Source organism: Globicephala melas, chromosome 21 (assembly GCF_963455315.2).
Source record: "Globicephala melas chromosome 21, mGloMel1.2, whole genome shotgun sequence".
NCBI classification, from domain to species: Eukaryota; Metazoa; Chordata; class Mammalia; order Artiodactyla; family Delphinidae; genus Globicephala; species Globicephala melas.
In genome coordinates, this window is record NC_083334.1 from 17,392,482 (window position 1) to 17,413,596 (window position 21,115).

At 42.4% G+C, this 21,115-nt stretch overlaps 1 protein-coding gene across 2 annotated transcripts in view; it reads left to right on the forward strand.

The window, feature by feature from the left end:
- Positions 1 to 21,115, forward strand: part of MTMR7 (myotubularin related protein 7) — a 95,012-nt gene that overhangs the window by 42,479 nt on the left and 31,418 nt on the right. For both annotated transcript variants that reach the window (XM_060291397.1, XM_060291398.1), the window contains 3 exons: positions 4,688 to 4,845; positions 13,366 to 13,494; positions 20,085 to 20,219. In XM_060291397.1, coding sequence (XP_060147380.1) covers positions 4,688 to 4,845; positions 13,366 to 13,494; positions 20,085 to 20,219 — 422 coding nt within the window. The remainder of the gene's footprint in view (positions 1 to 4,687; positions 4,846 to 13,365; positions 13,495 to 20,084; positions 20,220 to 21,115) is intronic.

The window sequence follows — 21,115 nt, forward strand, 5'->3', positions numbered from 1 at the left end:
GCCTCTCCCGTTGCGGAGCACAGGCTCCGGACGCACAGGCTCAGTGACCATGGCTTACGGGCCCAGCCGCTCCGCAACATGTGGGATCTTCCTGGACCGGGGCACAAACCCGTGTCCCCTGCATCGGCAGGCGGACTCTCAACCACTGCGCCACCAGGGAAGCCCTCGATTTTTCAAGTACTTTTGATTTTAGTATAAATTACCTTCCGTTTTTCCCAGTTAGTCAATAATAAGAGTGAATGCCCCCATGTTTTCTTTTCTGTTTTCCTAACTGCTTTGTTCTGCCTGAAGGCTCTCTTATTTGGTGGAATGAACACGCTTTCCTTTCTTACGGGAGGAAGGAGCAGAGGTTAAATGCCGAGACAAGGCCATTTGTAGGCTTGGTGCTTCCAGGTTGAAAGAGTTTCCACTTGATGGCCCATATCTTCTCCAGGAGTAGAAAGTGGGATTATCTGAGTGGGAAGGAGTTGATGAGAGCAGTAGGTATCGAATCGATTGCAGCCACACATGCTGCCCTGTGTTAAGGCGTGCGCTGAACAATGATGCTAAAATAAGATAAGGTCAGTCCCATCTGTGTGTCTCTGTGCTTGGGTGGAGCTCATGCGCCTCTACTTAGTCCTGAAACACTGACTTGGCCTTCTTAGAACCGTAGACAAAATGCTACTCATTCTTAGTTTAATGTAGTATTTGAGAAATGGCCATTTTTCTTTCTAAATAGAAGTCTGCCCTTGTTTAGCAGTTATATGATTTAGGTAGGTAAATAAAGGAAGTGCTAGAATGATTTCCACATAAGCTTTTCTGAAAATTTTTTTAATTAGAGGTGCACATTCAGTTTACTCCCCACCCCCACCCCCCACCCCCAGCCCGTCCAAAGGCATGCTGAGGGTTTGCTTCTTGTTGGAGGAGCTCTTGTGCCCTCCTAGTCATGAGGCCGCAAGGGGCGAAGCCTTCAATGCATCCCCTGTTGAAGGTGCCAGGCCACGAGCAGCAAAAGGCATTTTATGTTGGATGTGATGGCCTAGACTTTGCGATGTGAAAAGCCAGTGGAGTATTTAACGTGTTTGTTTGAAGAGTGGGTGGAAAATCAGGGATTTGGCCTTCCCAAAGCACATAAGTATTTTCTCTCAGTTCAGATTCTGTAAGGACCGGAGATTTCTCAGAGCCCTACTTTGGTTGTTGTTGGTTTTAATTTACCTACCTTACTTACCTTAATAGTGTTGATTACTAAACATTCTGCTGTGTATTTTGCAAGAGATGGAGATGAGGGGAACAAAACATTATGAATGGGAAATATTCAGTAAAATTTACAACTTTGTCAATGCTATTTTTTAATTTCTCAGAGTAGACAGTTTTTAGCTGAGGGCTTCTCCTGAGCTGGCCTCTGGGTAAGAAGCTTGCCCACATTAACAAGACTGAGCTTTGACTGACAAAAATGTGTTTCTCTGCCCGCATGTAGAATTTTAGGTAAATTGGGCCAAAGGTATGGTTGATCACCCTTTTCCTTAAAAATAACTGAAAGAGAGGGCTTCCCTGGTGGCGCAGTGGTTGAGAGTCTGCCTGCCGATGCAGGGGACACAGGTTCGTGCCCTGGTCCGGGAGGATCCCACATGCCACGGAGCGGCTGGGCCCGTGAGCCATGGCCGCTGAGCCTGCGTGTCCGGAGCCTTTGCTCCGCAACGGGAGAGGCCACAACAGTGAGAGGCCTGCGAACCCCCCCCAAAAAAAATTAACTGAAAGAGAAAATTTCATTATTTCAGTGGCAACCCATTCTGATGTCTCCCAATTCAAGAGTGGTCTTCTTAATGTCGGTGACAAGTTATTCTTGCATTAATTTATGTGCAGTTTCCTCACCTCTTCCCAATGACAGCAAGAATGAGCCCATACATAGAAAACTATCTGCAGTCATGGAATGGTTTTCTTCTTCTACCTTTAAACCTATTTGTAGGCATTTAGCAAATGGAATTTAACTTCCATTATTACCCCATCTTCCTTAGCTCTTCTTTCACTGAAGGAACTGAGGCTTTCTCAAGAGATTCTCTTGGCATCTTAAACAAATTGCATTTGTGGTTAACATTATGATATCAGAAGCCTGAGTCATGAAAATGGTACTTAGAGATGGAAAACATATGTCAGTGTTGAGCCGACCGTTCCCAGAACAGGATGTCAATTTAATATGCTGTCTGTTCAATTTGCTAAGATGACAAGAAACCGTTTTTACTGGAAGTGTCTGTGCTGTGTGTGTGAGTGTGCGTGTGCGTGTACATGTACCTGTATGTGTGCATTTTCTTCGTTGAAATCTCAGTATGCTCAATTTTCAAATTTAGAAATATGACATCGAGAGAGAATGAAGTAGACATAGCTTATCTCACTGATAAACCCCAGTCTTCTCGCTTCTTTTTTACAAGAAAGAGTGCATGTCTAATTCAAAAGTCTGGTACTTAAAATATGACCCTTATCTTATCATTCTAGTAGATGAGTCATTTCAGTAGTAATCAAAGGAAGCTGGAAACTTGAGTTTTGACCTCAGGCTGCCTGCGTATTATTGCAGCCTTTTGCTGGTGGTGAGATGCTTTGTTGGTCCTCCAGACACACGTTCAGGAGCACTGAAGTGTCCATGCTGAACGCCATTGACAGATGAAGGAACAAATGGGATGATCTAAGAAAGCTATAAGGAGGAAAAATTCTGTTGGAAAAAAAAAAAGAAGATTAGGGGGATGGTTGGAAAGAAAATATACAAAAGCGGTCCGTCTGGGGAGAAGAGAGAAGGGTCTGCCTTGGAGTGGGGGCAGAGTGCGCGGTGGTGAAAGCCAGACTCCCTACCTCCTAGCTGTGTGACCCTGGGATCGCTGCAACACATCCCTTTGCCTCAGATTTCTCATCTGTGCAAGGAGACCTGTCATGATGCTTACTAGACGGGTCAGTACGTTTAATCAGAACAGAATCTGGAATGAAACAAGGGTTCACTGAGTATCAACCACGATTTACTATCACCAGAAATGCTTTGATTTGCACTGTCCAGTAGGTAGCTCCTAGCCACACAGGGCTGTCGAGGGCTTAAAATGTGGCTGGTCTGAGCTAGGTTGTGCTGTTTGGTGAGAAATACACATGGAAGTTCAAAGATAGTACAAAGCAAAATGTATAAAATATTAATAGGTTTTGTATTCCGTAGTTGTTGAACGATATTTTGGGTATACTGGGCTAAATAAAATATTTTGTGAAAATTAATTTCACTTTCTTTTTACGATTTTAATGTGGCTACAAGGACACTTTACATGACATATGTGGCTTACGCTGTATTTCTGTTGGACAGCGCTGGCCTAGTTGCTTCCCTCAATGTGGCAAGGCCAGAGCAAGAAAACCAAATCCTTGATCTTGCTGGGGATAGCTGTTGGGCCTGGCCTCACAAGCATAAAAGGCGATGCACGAAGTTAGAGACACCCTGGCACAACGGAAAGAAGTCTGTCATCACACATCCTTCAACTTGCCCCTCATGAGCAGGGTGCCATGTGAATGGAAATTTTTTAATGAATCCTGTAAATACTGTATGAACAGTACAATTATGACATTTATGTAGTTGTTAAAAGTTCAAGTGTTTCAAGTGCAAACATTTAAATATATTCCACAGTTTTTTCAACTGTTTTGTCATTTAACACTGTTTGAGCATCAGAACATGGCAGTGGCCTGACCTCTGTGTATCTCTGAGAGGCCATCCCAAATTTGAGCTTGACGTGCATAAACAAATTTGAGTTCTGGTTTTCTAAGGAATATATGTGTTCTTTTTTTTGTTTTCTTTTTTTAAAAATTGAACTATAGTCGATTTACAATATTGTGTTAGTTTCAGGAGTTCAGCAAAGTTATGCATATATATTCTTTTTCAGATTCTTTTCCATTATAGCTTATTACAGGATATTGAATATGGTTCCCTGTGCTATACAGGAAATCCTTATTGTTTATTTTATATATAGTGGTGTGTATCTGTTAATCCCATACTCCTAATTTCTGCACCCCCCCTTCGCCTTTGGTAACCATAAGTTTGTTTTCTATGTCTGTGAGTCTGTTTCTGTTTCATAAATAAGTTAATTTGTATTATTTTTTAGAATCCACATAAAAGTGATATCATATATTTGTCTTTGTCTGACTTACTTTACTTAGTATGGTAATCTCTAGGTCCATTCATGTTGCTGCAAATGGCAATATTTCATTCTTTCTTATGGCTGAGTAATACTCTATTTTATGTATATATATACACACACACACATATATCTCACATCTTCCTTATCCATTCATCTGTTGATGGACACTTAGGTTACTTCTGTGTCTTAGCTATTGTAAGTACACATATATTCTTAATTACTTTTTAATCTCCATATTTTATGTGGTCTGAAAATATATTCGCTTTCAGAAGCAACTCAAAAAAAAAAAAAAAAAAAAAAAAACAAGATGGGGAAGGCCATGCTCCTGAAAGAAAAGAAGTTCTTGCGAAGTTGAGTTCAGTTGTCCTGAGGTCTTGTCGTTGTTGGGAAGAGGTGGGTGAACCCACCTCAGAGACAGGGTACCCTGGGAGAGCCCCGAGGGGTGAGAAGCTGGGCTGGCCTCTCCAGCCCAGACACAATGCATTTGGGGAAATTTGATTCTGGCTTTGACTTGGCTTGATTTGGCTTTATTCTCCCCTTTTCTTTTTTTGCAGTGAAATATGAGGAGTTATACTGCTTTTCATTCAACCCCAAGCTGGATAGAGAAGAAAGGGAACAAGGCTGGATGCTGATCGATCTCAGTGAAGAGTACCAGCGCATGGGCCTCCCTGATAATTACTGGCAGCTCAGCGATGTGAATAGAGATTACAGAGTGAGTGGAGGCATTTGGTGAAATGCAGATACTTAATCCAGATGAAACCATGATTTCACATAGTTTAGCATGACTTCTGTTTGATCTCCTTCAACTTCGATAGCTCTTTGTGGGTACAGATGTGTGGATTCCCAAGTCTCCCTTGGTTATTGCCGGCTCTGTTTCCTACTTGCACCTAGAATCAGGAAGTGTGAACAGGGTCACCCCAGAGAACATCTCCTCTAATGGATGAGGGAGTGGAAACCCGGAGAGGCCCAGCGGTGGGCCTCAGGGCCAGCACCTCCCTTCTCCCAGCCAGTCTTTTTATAGCTCAGTGAGTGATGGCTGGGGAGTCACAGAGGCTCTGCTGGCAGCTTGGCACGAGCTCTCTGTGCTCACTGAACTCTTGATTGGTACACAAGGTCACCAAGAGCCTTCCCTAGAGAAATGAGGAGAAATATGTCTGCACTTACAGAAGAGAATGGGCGATGCAGCGAAGCAGGGGGGGCAGAGCCAATTCCATATTCTCCCTGAGGGTGGGCTTACAAATCAGTGTTGGTTTCCTTGTTAATTTATAAAGTGTTTTCAGTAATAAAAGTACATGAGAACATTGCAGAGAATTTGCAAAAGAGAAGAGAGCCGGCATCCCATTGCCCTAACATTCTTCTAGAAGGTTTTAAATTTTTTCTTAATTTTTTTCTCATCTGCATAGTCCAATAACTTTTTTCTTACGAGTAATGCATTTTATTGTTTACAATTGGAAAATGTCAGGGCAAAGGAGCCGTTCAAATATATACAGCAAAAATGGGATCATACTACATATGCCTTGTGTTTTGCTTTTCTTCACATAGCATATTGTGAGTGTTATCCTGTCAATAAATATATTTTATATCATTTTAAAACATTATATAATATGACATAGTATGGCTATATCATATTCTATCTGTCTAATCTCTAATTTTTAGACATTTAGGTTATTATTATTTTTCACTATTTTAAATAACATAGTGAGAACATTCTGGTAACTGTACCTTTGCCCATGTTAAAAGTCTTTTTTTTAAAGACAGATTCCTAAAGGTGGAATTTGTATGTCAAAAGGTTTACTCAAATTTTTGTACATATTATCAAAAAGAACTGCAGGGCTTCCCTGGTGGCGCGGTGGTTAAGAGTGCGCCTGCCGATGCAGGGGATGCGGGTTCGTGCCCCGGTCCGGGAAGATCCCACATGCTGTGAGTGGCTGGGCCCGTGAGCCATGGCCGCTGAGCCTGCGCGTCCGGAGCCTGTGCTCCGCAACGGGAGAGGCCACAACAGTGAGAGGCCCGCGTACCGCAAAAAAAAAAAAAAAAAAAAAAAAAAGAAAGATTGTACCAATTTATATAGATTCTCAACAGTTGTGTAGGAGAATGCTTGAGTCTTTGTACCTTCACCATTAAAGAGTTTATTTCTTAAAAATCTTTTGACAGCTTGATAGTGGGATAAGTGATTTCTCAATTTAATCTTCACGCCTTCATCTCTTGAACTGTAGTTTCGTACATGCCGACCATTTATATCTTGTCCACTCTTAACTGACCATTTCTGGCTGCATATTTTGAATCCTGATTACTTTCTTCACCTTACCATATGGATTTTCTATATTGTGACAGTATTCGTATCAGTAATTAAATGACTGTGTAACATTCCATCAAGTGAATGTACCATAATATACTTAAATATTTCCCTATTATTAGACATTTAGATTACTCATAATTTTTGCCACATGAATAGTTCTGGGAGTAATATCTTTGTTCGTGTGATTTTCCCCATATTTTAAATTATTTTCTAAGGATAAATTCCCAGGACCAATTACAAGGCATAAGAGGCTTAAATCTTTTTTTTTAGATTTCAAGCAGGCAGGCCATTGATGTTTTTGCTTTTGATCAGTATTTGGTTGTTAATTTCTGTTCCCTTGTATAGCAAGCAGTATATGTGACCTGTAAGATTTGAACTTCGGGGATTTTTTTGAAGATTTATGTCTTCATAAAACACCCAATATTTGATTAATTATCAATATTTGATTTTATAAATGTTTTGAGTCTGGAAAAAATGTATATTCTCTGTTATTTGGGTATAATATTCTGTCTCCATCTAAATTAAGTTTCTTATGTTATTTTGGTCCCTTTGCTCACATGATTTCTGACAGAAGTATGTAAAAATTTCCCATTATGATTGTTGATTGGACGTTTTCTCCTTACATTTCTAAAGTGTTTGCAGTATATATTTTTGAAGTTACGTTGTCCAGCACATAATGGTTTAGGACATCTGTTTGGTGTGCTTTTTATCAACTTAAAATATCCTTTTTTCCTGTGAATGCTTTGAATTCTATTTTGTATTATTATGTTTCTACTGTTTTCTTCTTCTTGTCAGATTTTGCCTGGTAGAGCTCTACTTATCCTGTTACTTTCAGTGATCCTATATGAATGTTTTGTCCTTTTAAAAAATATCTAACAGTGGGAATTCCCTGGCGGTCCAGTGGTTAGGACTTGGCACTTTAACTGCTGAGGCCCAGGTTCAATCCCTGGTCAGGGAACTAAGATCCCGCATGCCGCAGGAAAATAATAATAATAGAATAATAATAATCTAACAGTAGTTATCTTTGGGTTGTGAGGGTGGAATGTGCTGTTTTTTCTCAAATTAGGTATGGTTAGATTTTGATTTTGCAGTAACTGATACGTATGACATTGTTCTAGATACGATGCTTTGTGGTTTTACTAGTCATGTTTTTCCCCTTTTCATATCTATAGCTGATAGTTTTTTTTCTTGTATTCGCCTGTAGTAATTTTGGAAATATACATCTTACTGCTTTCTTCCATCGATTATTCTTCATTTTAAAACAGCTGTTTATTTATTATGCCACTCTTCCAACATACACAAAACTTTGAAAAATAATGAAATGAACAGCAGGGACCTGCATACTATGTAAGAACAAACATGGCCAATGCTGTTAAACCTCCTTAATATTCCCTCCAAATCACTTCCTGCTCCAGGGTCCCTGACTGCAATTTGGTGTTGTCATTCCTTTCTATTTATAACGTTTCTACGTTTGTAAGTAGCGGCATGTAGTATCTTTTCGTGCGTTTTTTACACTTTCTGTATGCGGTATCATGCTGAATGTTGCTTACTGAAACTTGACTTTTCACTCAAGTTGTATTTGTGAGATTCATTTCATTTAACAAACACATGTATAATAGTTACCACATGCCAGGCTAAGTTCTAGAAGCTTAAAAAATGTTAGCAGTCCTGTGTGGTAGGTGTTGTTATTGTCCCTGCTTTCAAATGGAGAAACTCAGGCAGAGACAGATTAAGTAACTGTCCAAGATGTAAAGAAGTTAGTAACTGTTGAAACCTATAGCTCTTGTTTACTCATTCTTCACTATTGTCTTATACTCCATTTTACAAATATACCATAGTTTAAACTTTTATTTATTCTTTTTATTTCTCTCTTTTGTTTCCCCATCTCAACTAAAGCCGTTATCTGGCTTATATATGACTCATAGTACATTTTGAGTTTCTACCTAGGAGTAGAATTTCTGAGTTAGAGGGTATGTGGATTTTAGCCTTACTAGATATTGCCAGATTCTTTTTTTTTTTTTTAAAGATTTTTTTTTTGATGTGGACCATTTTTAAAGTCTTTATTGAATATGTTACAGTACTGCTTCCGTTGTATGTTTTGGTCCTTTGGCCGCGAAGCATGTGGGATCCTAGCTCCCTGACCAGGGATTGAACCTGGACTCCCCACATTGGAAGGCGAAGTCTTAAGCACGGGACCGCCAGGGAAGTCCCATTGTTGCCAGATTCTTTTCCAAAGTGTTTGCATGGACTTACACATCTAAGATATGATTTCTCATTACCCCACAGACTTACCAACAGTTGGTATTTACAGTGTTTGGTGGTGTCCCTACTTATTGACCCAACAGTCTTCTGGGAATTTCTTCTAAAGAGTTAGCATAAACGCACAGTGATGTATACAGTTATTTATTGAAGCATTGTTTATCAAAGCATGTATTAGAAGAAACCCAAATTTCTTTAATAGAGGACCAGTTAAATAATTTTGGGTCTATTCGTAAAATTAAATTAGTGTGTAGCCATTAAAAACATGTAGAAGATTTCCATGTACTGATAAGGAAAGATCGCTAAAGTATATTGTTAGGTTCAAAAAAGCAAGGCACAGTATCGTGAATATAGTGTGATACCTTTTATTTTATAAAAGAGGGAGAAAAATAAGACGTGTTCATATGGATGTGTAATTGCCCCAAAGTGATAACCTAGAAAGTAGGTGGGAGTGGGATGAATAGAACACAAGGGTGAGGCTGTGCACCTTTTTGTATTGTTTTATTTTTTTTATAACCATGTGAATTTATTAACTAATCAAAACGTTAAATTTGAGAAAATGCCAATTGAATTGGTGTGAAATAGATCTCAGTGTGGTTTTCTTTACATTGCCCTGTTGTCATTTATAGCTGTTGCAAATATCTCCTCTTAGGAGATATTTATGTACTGTGCCTAGAGTATCTTTTAATCCTCAGAAGTTTTGAGTTGTCAATGTTTCCTAGTTTGTTTCATGGTTTTAGCATATTGTGTAAGAAAAAATCCTGGTCTGTTCGCTAACCTTTGTCCCAGTTTACACTGTGTAATTTCCATAGTTACGTTTTCACTAATTATGATTATTATAGCTTTATAGTAAATATTGATATTCTACAAGTCAGGTCCTTCCACATCCTTCTTCTGGATATATTGAATGTACAGATTATTTGGGATAGAATGGCCACTTTCATGATACTGAATTTTCTTTGTAATTACTCTTAAATCTAACGATCATAATCTTACACTGTGCGTGGACATTTGGGTCCTTTTTGTCTCAATCATTATAAAGTATCTGGCTAATTAATAGTTTGTTCCCATGCTAAAGCCAACCTTTGCAGTGAATTTCTAGCCTTGAAATGAAAGGCAGGAAAATCCAAGTTTAGTAAAGAAAATAGGATATCCTTTTACAATTTAAAAAAAATATGACACACCCTTGGGTGGGGAAGAAAATGAGGCTAAGGCACGTCTTGTGGAATAATATTTTCTTGAAAACACAGGTTCTTGTTATTTTTGATGAGGTTTCCTTCTAGACTTAGCACCACAAACATGACTCACGTTTAGTCACTTAAGTTCTACAGTATAGAGACTGCAAAACATGAGTTATTCAGCATTTTTTCCCCAAAAGTAATACACAGCAAACCCAAACTAACAATCAACAAACTGTGTTGAAACAGAAAAGGTGAAAACCTAGGGGATTTTCTGATTTTACAAATATCATTGAAATAGCGAGAAAGGTGATGAACCCTCATTTATTACCAGTTAAAAAATGTAATAAAATTGGTTGTATCAAACTATTTCTGACCGTTAGTCCATCGGGAAGATTATGTCATCATCCGTTACTTTTACTTTTAACCTCATGGTTGAGAAAAACCTCTACTTTTTCCTCCCTTCTTTTATAAGAGTTATTTCTTTCTTTTCACAAGTTATTTGATGTAAGTGGGGCTAGTGATGTCATCTGATGGAGAAGAAGCTTTTGTCCATGGTGGAAATAACACCATACATAGCGCACAGAGACTTAGGTTCCAGAACCGGTGCTGCCCTTTTCTCTCCATGTGGTCTTGGGCAGGCTAATTATTATTATCATAATCACCTCTATCAGCATTGCTGTTATCCCTGTTTATAAGACACTTGCTTCTGGTAATCTAACTCTCTAAGCTAAGATTTCCTTTCTGTACCTAACTCTTAAAATTATCTTTCTTTAAATAAAATAATTGGCATTCATTACTAGGTTAAATTTTTAATCTATTTCTCTTGGAATAAAATTGAAAGTATAACCCAAACGAGTAATTTTAAAAAATCTTGTTTATTTCAGTTCTCTACAGCTATAGTTTATGTATTATTTTATTTTATGTATATACAAATCATTTCATGCTGTTCATACCCCTTTTCTTCTCCCCATTACATCATAAATTCCTTGAAATAAATTTTAGGTCTTAAATGTTGAAGAAGACCGTTGTCTTTATAGATATATCTCAGTTCCTGACAACTAACCCTCGCCCTGAAGTGCTCAACTGAGTGACGGGTCCTCAATAAATACAGAGCCTTGGCTGGCTCTCAGATGGATACTATGCTGCAGTGGTAAATACATGTATTGGGAGGTTGTAACCAGGGCAACAAAGATCAAAGATTCCTAGGAATGTGAACTCCTTGAGGCCAGTAAATCTTTTGTTATTCATCACTGCTCTAGCACCTAACCTAATGCCTGACACATAATAAGTATTCAGTAAAAATTTGTTGATAGACACCAGTATTCTATGATAATCATCACATTTCTAAGAAACTAGAACTTAATGATTCCAGCCACTAAAAAGAAAGGATGATTATGTAACATGATAGAGGTGCTAATTGTCACTACAATGGCAATTGTATTACAATGTACAAATGTATCAAATTAATATGTTTTACACTTTAAATTATACAGTGTTATATGTTAAATATATTTCAGTTAAAAAAAAAACTTGTTGAATGAATGAAAGAATTACCAAAAAAGGTTCCTCTTGGCCAGGCGAACCAAGACACGCAGGCACTCCAGGCAGGCTTATGTAGCGGAGGACAAGGAAAATCGTTCCCTTATTAATTAAAAAAAAATTACGCAGGACTTGTTTGAACTTACTGAAACTTAGTGAACTTACTGAAAACCTACCAATTTCCTTTTTAAAACTGCTATTTTAAGAAAACGTTGTTAAGTCTGGTGCAATGACTACGTCTCTTGAACTCAGACGTGCAGGTGTGGTCTGTGTAGTAATGTTCTGGCTGCCTGACTCCAGAGAGGTCCTGACACCAGATTTGCAGGGAAGCAAGTGTAGTGTCTGTGGGCAGTAATTGCAGTAAAATCTCAGGTTCCAAGTAGGTTGGACCATCTGTTCTTGGTCTGGGATTTTTGTCTCAGTGCCAGAGCCCAGGTTGACGTCTTTGGTAATCTTGCCTAAAATGCCGTTGGGGAAATGCTCTGGGCCTGGGAACTTCACTTCTGTGGCCCATCTGTCTCCTTCTCAGTGCGGTGCCCAGGCTGGAAGCAGACAAGGTAGGCAGGAGGGCAGGCGAGGGAGGCGTCGTCACAGAACAACTGATGTGCGCTTTGTGACGGGTTCTCGTTCCCTTCGGTCCCGTGAGTGGTAAGGACGGGCGGGATGGTTAGAGGACGTGCAGACACACGTTTCCCCTGCTGCTATGCCTGCTTGAGGACTCTGCTTGAAGCGCCCAAGGAGGTGCTTGACTTCTAGGAAATAAACAAAGTTCAGGAACTGCCATCTAAACGGTCCTCGTGTTGCAAAAGGATGGGTTGGCTGCCATCAAAGCAAAATATGTCGAGCAAGAAGTCGACTATTACTGTGGCCACCATTCGCATTTCTGTCAGGATTAATGGTTGATGAAGAGCCTCGTCACTGGTGTCCTTGTATCAGCCGCGGGGGATGTCATTTCTGTTCCGTGTCAGTTTCAGAGAATAGCAAGTGCTCAGTAGTTTGACTTCTTGAAGGTCGTGAAGTTGGCAAGTTGGAGCTAGGTTTGTTTTTTTTTTTTTGCGGTACGCGGGCCTCTCACTGTTGCGGCCTCTCCTGTTGCGGAGCACAGGCTCCGGACGTGCAGGCCCAGCGGCCACGGCCCACGGGCCCAGCCGCTGCGCGGCATGTGGGATCCTCCCGGACCGGGGCACGAACCCGTGTCCCCTGCATCGGCAGGCGGACCCTCAACCACTGCGCCACCAGGGAAGCCCCTGGAGCTAGGTTTTAAACCCCTGATATCTGACAGAATTGCCGGACCATTCCGAGGCGCCAGAGCTTCCACTGGGGGAAATCACTGCCAGGGATGCGCAGAAAGGGTAAAACATTTCTTACCACGTCTAAAATCGTCACGTAAGAAATAAAAAGTTGTCGTAGTGTGTGGTGAGGGGTGGAAGCGCAGGGGAGAGGAATTGGGTCGGCCCCCGAAGAGCGGGTGGGCTTTGGGAAGATGTCTGGGGAGGGTGTTGGCTTGACCGTCACCTCAGATAGGAGCGCACAGAGGGTGTGCCAGGGACGGGAAGGTGCCCTGAGGAGGTCACCACTGGTGCTGGCATTTTAGGACATTGTCTCCCAGCGTCAGGCGGTCTTAAACAGGCAGCTGAAGTTTTCCCAGTTGCCAGGATGCAGAACTGCAGTCTGTCCCTTTTCGATGAAAGAAATGCTCGCTTGTCACTGTCTTACCTCCCACCAAGAGCCCTTGGAGAGAAGGGACAACGCCTGAGGGCAGAATGATGAAGTGTCTTGCTTTGCTTCACTGTGATTTCTTAGAACCAGCGCTCCACTTCTCTGAAGCGGCTCTGTAACTGGTTAAGAACACTTAAATATGCAACCTGTAAGCCCAGTGAAATGGAGTTTCTGGTGGCAGTTTGTAAAGCATGACTAGATTGCCTAAAACATGCCCTTGTGCTTTCCACAACAGGTTTGTGACTCTTACCCTACTGAGCTGTACGTTCCCAGAACGGCCACGGCACACATCATAGTGGGGAGTTCCAAATTCCGGAGCAGACGGCGATTTCCTGTCCTTTCTTACTACCATAAAGATAACCACGTAAGTCTCAAGGCATGCTTTTGTTTCATGCTTTGCTTTTCTTCTTTTATCATAAACAGGCCTTTTCCAGGGAATTCTGCCGTGTGTGGGGGTTTGAATTCTTTTTAAAGTATGTGGATATTGCTATGTGTGTGGTACGACATGACACGACACGACTGTGCTTAAACCCTTATCTCCTGTAGAAGTTGACCTTCCGTGCTTATCTGACAATAAAGAAATGGGAAAGAGTCACAACACACCTAACCATAATCATCTGAGTGGGCGCCGTCCTCGCTTCTAACTGGTCACCTTGGGAGGCTCTGTACTGAAGAGCCTATTTTACAAAAGCCTAAAAGCCATGGCACGTTCTTTCTCTTCTTTTTTTAAATGCAACATAAATATGTTTTTTCAGTATCTTCAGTATAAGAAATCTTTCTTTATGGAGAGCGAGTTTCAGTTTTTAAAATAATATTGGTGAAAGCTAGAATTAGGTTTGTCTGCAACGAAGAGAGACCATAAGTAACCGTGGCTTAAATAGGATAGAATTTTATTTTCTCTCCCATAAAACTCCCCAGGTAGGCAGTCAGGGCCTGGTGTCCTGGTTCTGCCCCACTCAGCCCTCAGGGACCCGAGCTCCTGGTGCCTTTCTGCTCTGCCAGCCCTGGGGGTCGCCCCCATCACGTGGCGTGAGAGGTGACTTTAGTTCCAGCCGTGACCTCCGCGCGGCAGCAGATGGAAGGGGGCGCAGTGGTGCCCTCGCTGCTTTCGGAGGGAGGCTCCCAAAACTGCCATGTGACAGCGCTGCTCCTATCCTGTTGATCAGAACTGCACAGGGCCTGTGGGAAAAGACAGTCCTGTGGGTAACTGTGGAAATCACAGCTAAAAGCTGTGATTCCATTTCTGTGGAGGATGAGAAGACAAATTTGGGGAGACAAGAATGATCTTCGTTACCTGCTGTAGAGGTCATGTGACTTCAGCCGGGCGAAAACGTTTGGTTTTCAAATGAGATAACATAGCCTCATTTGACTTTAATCCCAAACTATAAACAATCGCAACAGATGTGTGTGAGTGTGTGCCGTGCATGCACCTATAGGCAGGGCGTGGGGCAGGATCTGTGTCTGCTCTTAAAAGGAGGCTTCCAGAAATACACTGAGCAGTGCCAGCTTGGCCAGAGTAAGGCATATAGCCTTCTGTGGTGCCCCACTTTGAAGGGAGATATTCACTCAGCCGTGTAAGGTCCGTTAATTGAAAGGATATTAATGGTCTTATTTTCAGTTACACTCACTGCTCTGAAATGGCCTAAAGAAAGCAGGTATTTCATTAATATCCTGTATTATTTGACTCCAAATATATCTCAACCTACACAGAGCTGGCCTGATGGTGAGAGGCAAAGGAAGATGTGAATCTCTTTTTTTTAAAAAAATGATGGGATGAAAAGGGATGTGGAATTTCATGATGTTGTATTTGAATTTAGGATGCCAGGAACATTTACTTTTGTTTTGTAGCATCCATTGATAAAGAAGTAAGAGAGGAGAGGGAGGGAGAATCTTTGATGGTTATGTCAGCGGTGGGGATGGACCGGGTAGTTAGAAAGTGAGCTTAGGCCTGATCCTACTTCTTTTCCTTCTGTTTTGATTTTCTTGAGAAAAGGAATTTTTTTGTCAGTGTGAGTATTATAAAGGGCAAGCATGTAATGTCTGAGGATAGGATAGAATTTTCAGCAGTTAGGCCACAGAGACCAGCTTCTTTGCCTCTTGACGTCAGACCCTCATCACCCCATTCCCGCTCTCGTGCTCTGTTCTTTACTTGATCTCCAAGCCCGGAAATGAACTCACACAGCCATCAGTTATGGTTAAAAATAATTGATTTCCTGTACTTAAAATTTTAAAGCAAACAGTACTTTAAGTTTTAGCTCTTCTTACAAGATAGAGAAGGTTTCTAAGTATTGCTAAGAAACCATTTCTGGTTGCCCAGGGAAATACTTCATGTACATGCATGCCCACTCTCCCACACCCACGACCTAAAATCTCTGCTGCAGGTAGAATACGATCAAATTTGTGGTTTTATGACAACGCTCAGGTTTTCATATCCAGGTTAATTATGTAAATGCTTCCAAGGTGACCAGGGGTTTTTATAGCAGGAGATACCATTAGCGAAGGTGGATTTCTGTGGTTCGGTGGGAGACACAGGAAATATCAGTGCAGTATTTCATGCTGTTGCTCAGAAAAACCCACACATAAACCAGGCATCTTCCGTGAAAAGTAAACAGCTAGAAAGTACCTAAGTTTGCGGACCTTTCTTTCTTCCTTTTTGTGATTTTAGACTTTTTAGACTTGAGTATGTATTCCTGCCCCAGTAGAACTCAGGCTTGGGAATAAGAATATCACATTTTCTAGTTAAATTCTGTCCCTCACATAGCCCCTTGTTCCCAAGGAGCACTGAAGATTTGGGTGGTGAGATGAGTTGGCCAGTGTTGGGTAGTGGGAATTGGTGATTAGATTAAGAAAAAGCTTGACATGTACCTCATGTCGTGAACAGGAAGCCCCGTTGAGACTCCTCTGATATAAATCCCCCCGCTGATGGTACATCATTACCTTTGGACCGGCTTTTATCATACACGGTGTTGTAATCACTTCCTGTTCACCCGTTGGTGAGGTCAGGATTCCTGCCCTAGGGTTTACTGGGCTGACTGAACACATGACATCTGACACTGGACAAATGAGGTTTATTAGTTACGTATGCCCACTGCCCAGGGGAAGAAGGCACTGCATGGCAGGCAGGGCTGTAGGAAGGTTGCACTCAGGAATCGAGTGAACCAGCAGAGATGGTGTGAGGCAGGCTTTGGAGTCTCAGGAGGATGAGTTGACCCCTGGTTCCCAGGGGAGCACGCGATTGGCTGGTTTGAGTAATTCCATGGGCTGGCAGGGGACGAAACGCACTGCTCTGGGATGAGAAGGGGCTGCATCTGGTCCTTTGGGAGAAGGGTTGCTTAGCTGGGGACTTTATCCACGGAAGCAGGGTATGGAGGGGAGCTTGCAGCTGACCATTTGAGGCCCTGCTGATGTTACCAGCTGTTAAGGGCAGCACTTAACGTTAATTTCAGGCCTTGAACCACATGTGAGTTATACAGAGCCATCCAGAATCCTTTTGGATATCAAACGGTTCAGCAGCTTTGCAGATCACAGTTAGAGATGTATCAGTGTCACTTGTGTTTGGAAGCCGCGGTATCCTTTGTTCTTTCTTACTAAATATTTTAATTGCTTTTAAGAAAGCAGTTCTGCTTTAAATCATTAATAGCATGGTATCCCCAAATCACAGTACAAATCTTTGGGAAGCCCAACTCTGAAAGATTTCCAAAGAGGCCATTTTCCTTAAGAAAAATATAGACCTTCTTGCCCTTCTTTTATAAATAATGTTTATTGAAACTTACTTTGTGTTAGGCATAGTTCTAGGAGTGTTATATACCTCATCACACTCTGTAGTTTTGGTATTATTATTATCCCTGTATTAAAGATGAGAAAAACCAAGGTTCAGAGATGATAGGTAAATTACCTAAGATTATATAGGAAGTGAGAACACACCTTGGATTAAAAGCCAGATCTTTTTGAATCCTGCCTCTTAATTCTCTCTCATGCTTCTTGACTTATTTACACACATGGGCGCTATATTATGTTGGTTCAGAAAATATTTTGCCTGGATTCAACTCCTAGCTCTGTGACATTGGGCAAGTTCCTTTACGTCTCTGTGCTGTGGTTGTCTCATCTATAAAATGGAGCAAATAATAGATCTTACCGTATATGGTAGTTGGGAAGATTAAATAAAAATACACAGAGTTCTTCTAATAGTGCCTACCACATAGTAAGCATTCAAAAACTATTGGCTATTTTATAAATTATCAGTAGCCTTTATAAATGAGGCTCTCATGACAGTTTACCATTGAGGAGTCTTATCTCTGCTCTCAGGTGGCTGACATCAGTAAGAAATGCTGCCAGGTAATGGTGCAATTCTCTCAACAGTCTTGACTCTCTGAGGTGTGTTTAGGGCGGACAGGGCACTTAGAGACTACTCACCGCTCTTTACAAAGCGGACAGCTCTGTGCCAGCAATCACTGAGTCAGTGACGAATTCTGTTTGGAGCCTATCTATAGATTATTAAGAAAATGTAACTACAAAGTATTAACATGTAGTCTGTTTAATATATCTGGTTTAATTTATCGACTACATTTCATAGTGTAACTCTGTTCTGACTTAACCCTTCACTGAAAACTGCTCTCAGCCTGAAGGTAAGTAGTAATAGTTGTCACTAATTGGCTTCATTTCATGATTGGACCTGCACTAGTTGAGTGAGTTTAGGTGCGCCGTATGCTTCCTTGGACAAATTCTCCCCGTTGAGATATGGTCTCTTCCCCATCTAGCTCTTCTGATAGGATCTAAGAAATTGCCTGATGGTAGCTGTCCTTAATTAGTATTTCTTTAGCCCAGACAAAGCCAGCTCAGAATTGTTTTCTGCTCCAGTCAGAGCGGCTGACGTGACCCCTCTGCACATCATAGGAGACGGGAGCCTGGATGAGCGCAGTTAGAGCATCTGCGGTGCTTTACTCTCTGTCCATCCACTGCAGCTTGCCTTTTGTCCCCAAGCCCCCTCTGGCCCCTGCCGTCACTTTGCCTTGCTGCTGGCCGGCCTCCCGTCCATGGTCAGACCCCCGGGGCCCTTTCTCCTCCACTCTGTGGTTGGACTTCTGCTGCCAACAGCTCGAGAATTTAGCAGCCCTGGAGCCCCTCTCTTGCCCCTTTGCTTTGCTTCCCACTCCGCAGGCACCGGCCCCCTGAATTCTGGCTGCAGGCACAGAGTTCCTGGAGCGCCTCAGCAATTGCCCCTCTCTGTCACAGAAGGTACTGGAACCCTCGGGCGGTTGCCCGGTTACTTGTCTGCAGTTCTCGGTCCTGCCGGGAGCTTCTCTGCTGGAGGATCATATGGTTAGTAAGAACCATCCCTGCCTTCCCCAGCGAGGAGTGCCAAAGCTCACCAAACCCTGGCTAAGGAGTGCTGGCATGGGCTTTAAGGACAGTTAGGCTGTGCTTGGACTCAGAGCTGGAGTGGCTTCCAGGATGAAGCCCTGCCTGCAGGCTCCCTGAACGGGCTGGGCCACGGCTGTTTTCAGGGGAGGTTTCCCTGCTCAGCCTGCCCCAAGCCGGGGGGCTGCCTGCATCCTCTTACACAGGGGGCGCCTGGGCTCAGTTCTTCAGAAGAGTCATTCCTAGATTGTATTTGGTGATTTGAGTTCAATTTAAATGTTATAAATCTAAATCCATAAAATGTATTTTGCCACAAAAGTGTAAGTTTTACAGCTGTGAGGTTGTGGCTACACTCACCTATTAATAACTCAGGGAAATGTTTGTGCTGTTATGTATATTGTTTATGCTGTTGTATATATATTATTTATTCATTTAGTTTTGGCTGCGTTGGCTCTTTGTTGCTGCGCGTGGGCTTTCTCTAGTTGCAGTGAGCACGGGCTACTCTTCGTCGTGGTGCGCGGGCTTCTCTTCGCGGTGGCTTCTCTCGTTGCGGAGCGTGGGCTCTAGGCGCACAGGCTTCAGTAGTTGTAGCATGTGGGCTCAGTAGTTGTGGCTCGCAAGCTCTAGAGCACAGGCCCAGTAGCTGTGGCACATGGGCCCAGCTGCTCCGCGGCATGTGGGACCTTGCTGGACCAGGGCTTGAACCCGTGTCCCCTGCATTGGCAGGTGATTCTCAACCACTGCGTCACCAGGGCAGTGGTGTAGTGTACCCTTAGAATCGCAGAGTAGAGAAATCGAAGAATAGAATGCAGATCAGTTCCCCAGAAAGACCTTGCTTCTAACTTACCTGGTCAGCCCAGGTCCATGCCTGCTGTCCTTAGAAGCTAGCAGCAGCCTGGGCTTCATCACTGTGAAAACTCCCCCATTTAGGATTAGAATTGGTTTTTATTTTTTTTTGCGGTACGCGGGCCTCTCACTGTTGTGGCCTCTCCCGTTGCGGAGCACAGGCTCCGGACGCGCAGGCTCAGCGGCCATGGCTCACGGGCCCAGCCGCTCCGCGGCATGTGGGATCCTCCCGGACCGGGGCACGAACCCGCGTCCCCTGCACCGGCAGGCGGACTCTTAACCACTGCGCCACCAGGGAAGCCCTAGAATTGGTTTCTGGTATTTGTGTTGTTTCTAAATGGGCTAGTAAATGATGGAAACACTAAAGAAGTCACTTTTATAATTTTTATAAGTTTTACTAGAATAGTTACTTACTGTATATTTCTACTTCGGCAGGAAGATGAAACAGTAGTGGTGAAGAGGAACGTAGGATATTTAACTGGCTTTACGTTTCATAGTTTGGGTCCCACCTAAACATCCTTACACATTCCTAATTTCTTACACAGAGAAACTTTTTGCACTGCTTGCCCATATAGTGTTTTCTTGACTTGAATTAGAAAGAAAGCAACCTCGGTTTCTAGAAGGCATTGATACTTTTACGAGCTACTGGTGGGCGTCAGTGAACTGGGGGGCCTTGTGAGGGTGGTCTTGAGGGTTCCGGGGAGGTGCCGTCGCACTGCTGCCTGATGCTACCACGTTGATTCCCCCCAGGTCTCCATCTGCCGGAGCAGCCAGCCCCTGTCTGGCTTCAGTGCCCGGTGCCTGGAGGACGAGCAGATGCTCCAGGCCATCAGGAAGGCCAGTCCAGGAAGCGACTTCATATACGTCGTGGACACTCGGCCTAAAGTAGGTGTCACCACGCTGGTGTGTGTCTTTGCCGCTCTGAATCATGGAATGGGAGATGAGGCCATGCTCCCTGACCACCCTCACCCGCTCAGGGAGCCCCATCTGCAGAGGCGCTGTTTCCCTTTGCACAGTCGTGCATGGCCGCCCTGCTCAGCTGCCTCTGGGGCCCCTGAGGTCGGCAGGTACTTCTGATATTTCCCCTGCTCTGCATTGTGCTTGGTACATAGTGCATACAATGAAAGTGTGGTTTCGTGTTGGAGATTACTCTCCTAAATATACCACATTATTTCTTTGGTTTGTTTATAAAAGGACCGTTTCTTCTCTGACGGTATGAAATTTACTGTGGAATTCCTACAGTTCAGCTTTTGTGAGATATTCACCTCTTCTATTGCAAATTCCACTTGTAGTGCTCTGTAGCTATGACTTGGAAAGATTTACAAAATGTAATGTTAAGTAAAAAAAGAAAAGTCACAAATTAATGTGTATGCTACTGTGTCTGTGGAAAAAAACAAACTATAGGTAGGTAAAAATTTAAATTAAAATAGAAAAAGATCTGGAAGGATAAACACTAACCTATTAAAATTGCATGGAGAAAGGGGGAGGCTTGAGGGAGGTAGAGAACTTTCTACTTACCTCGTTTGAAGATATTATTTTATAATTATGCAGGTATTCATATATTAATTTTATAATTGAATAGAACAACCAACAGGAAATAATCTAGTTATCAACGGGTAGACCAAGTTCATCTTATGCTTACCACCCACTCAGCTTTATATGTTCTTGACACTAGTCAGGGTCAGGTCAAGTATAATTTGTAATTTCACTCCTTAGACCCATTTCTTTGTAAACCAGCCAAACCAAACGTGGAGTCCTCAGAGGTATGTGCCGTTGAATAC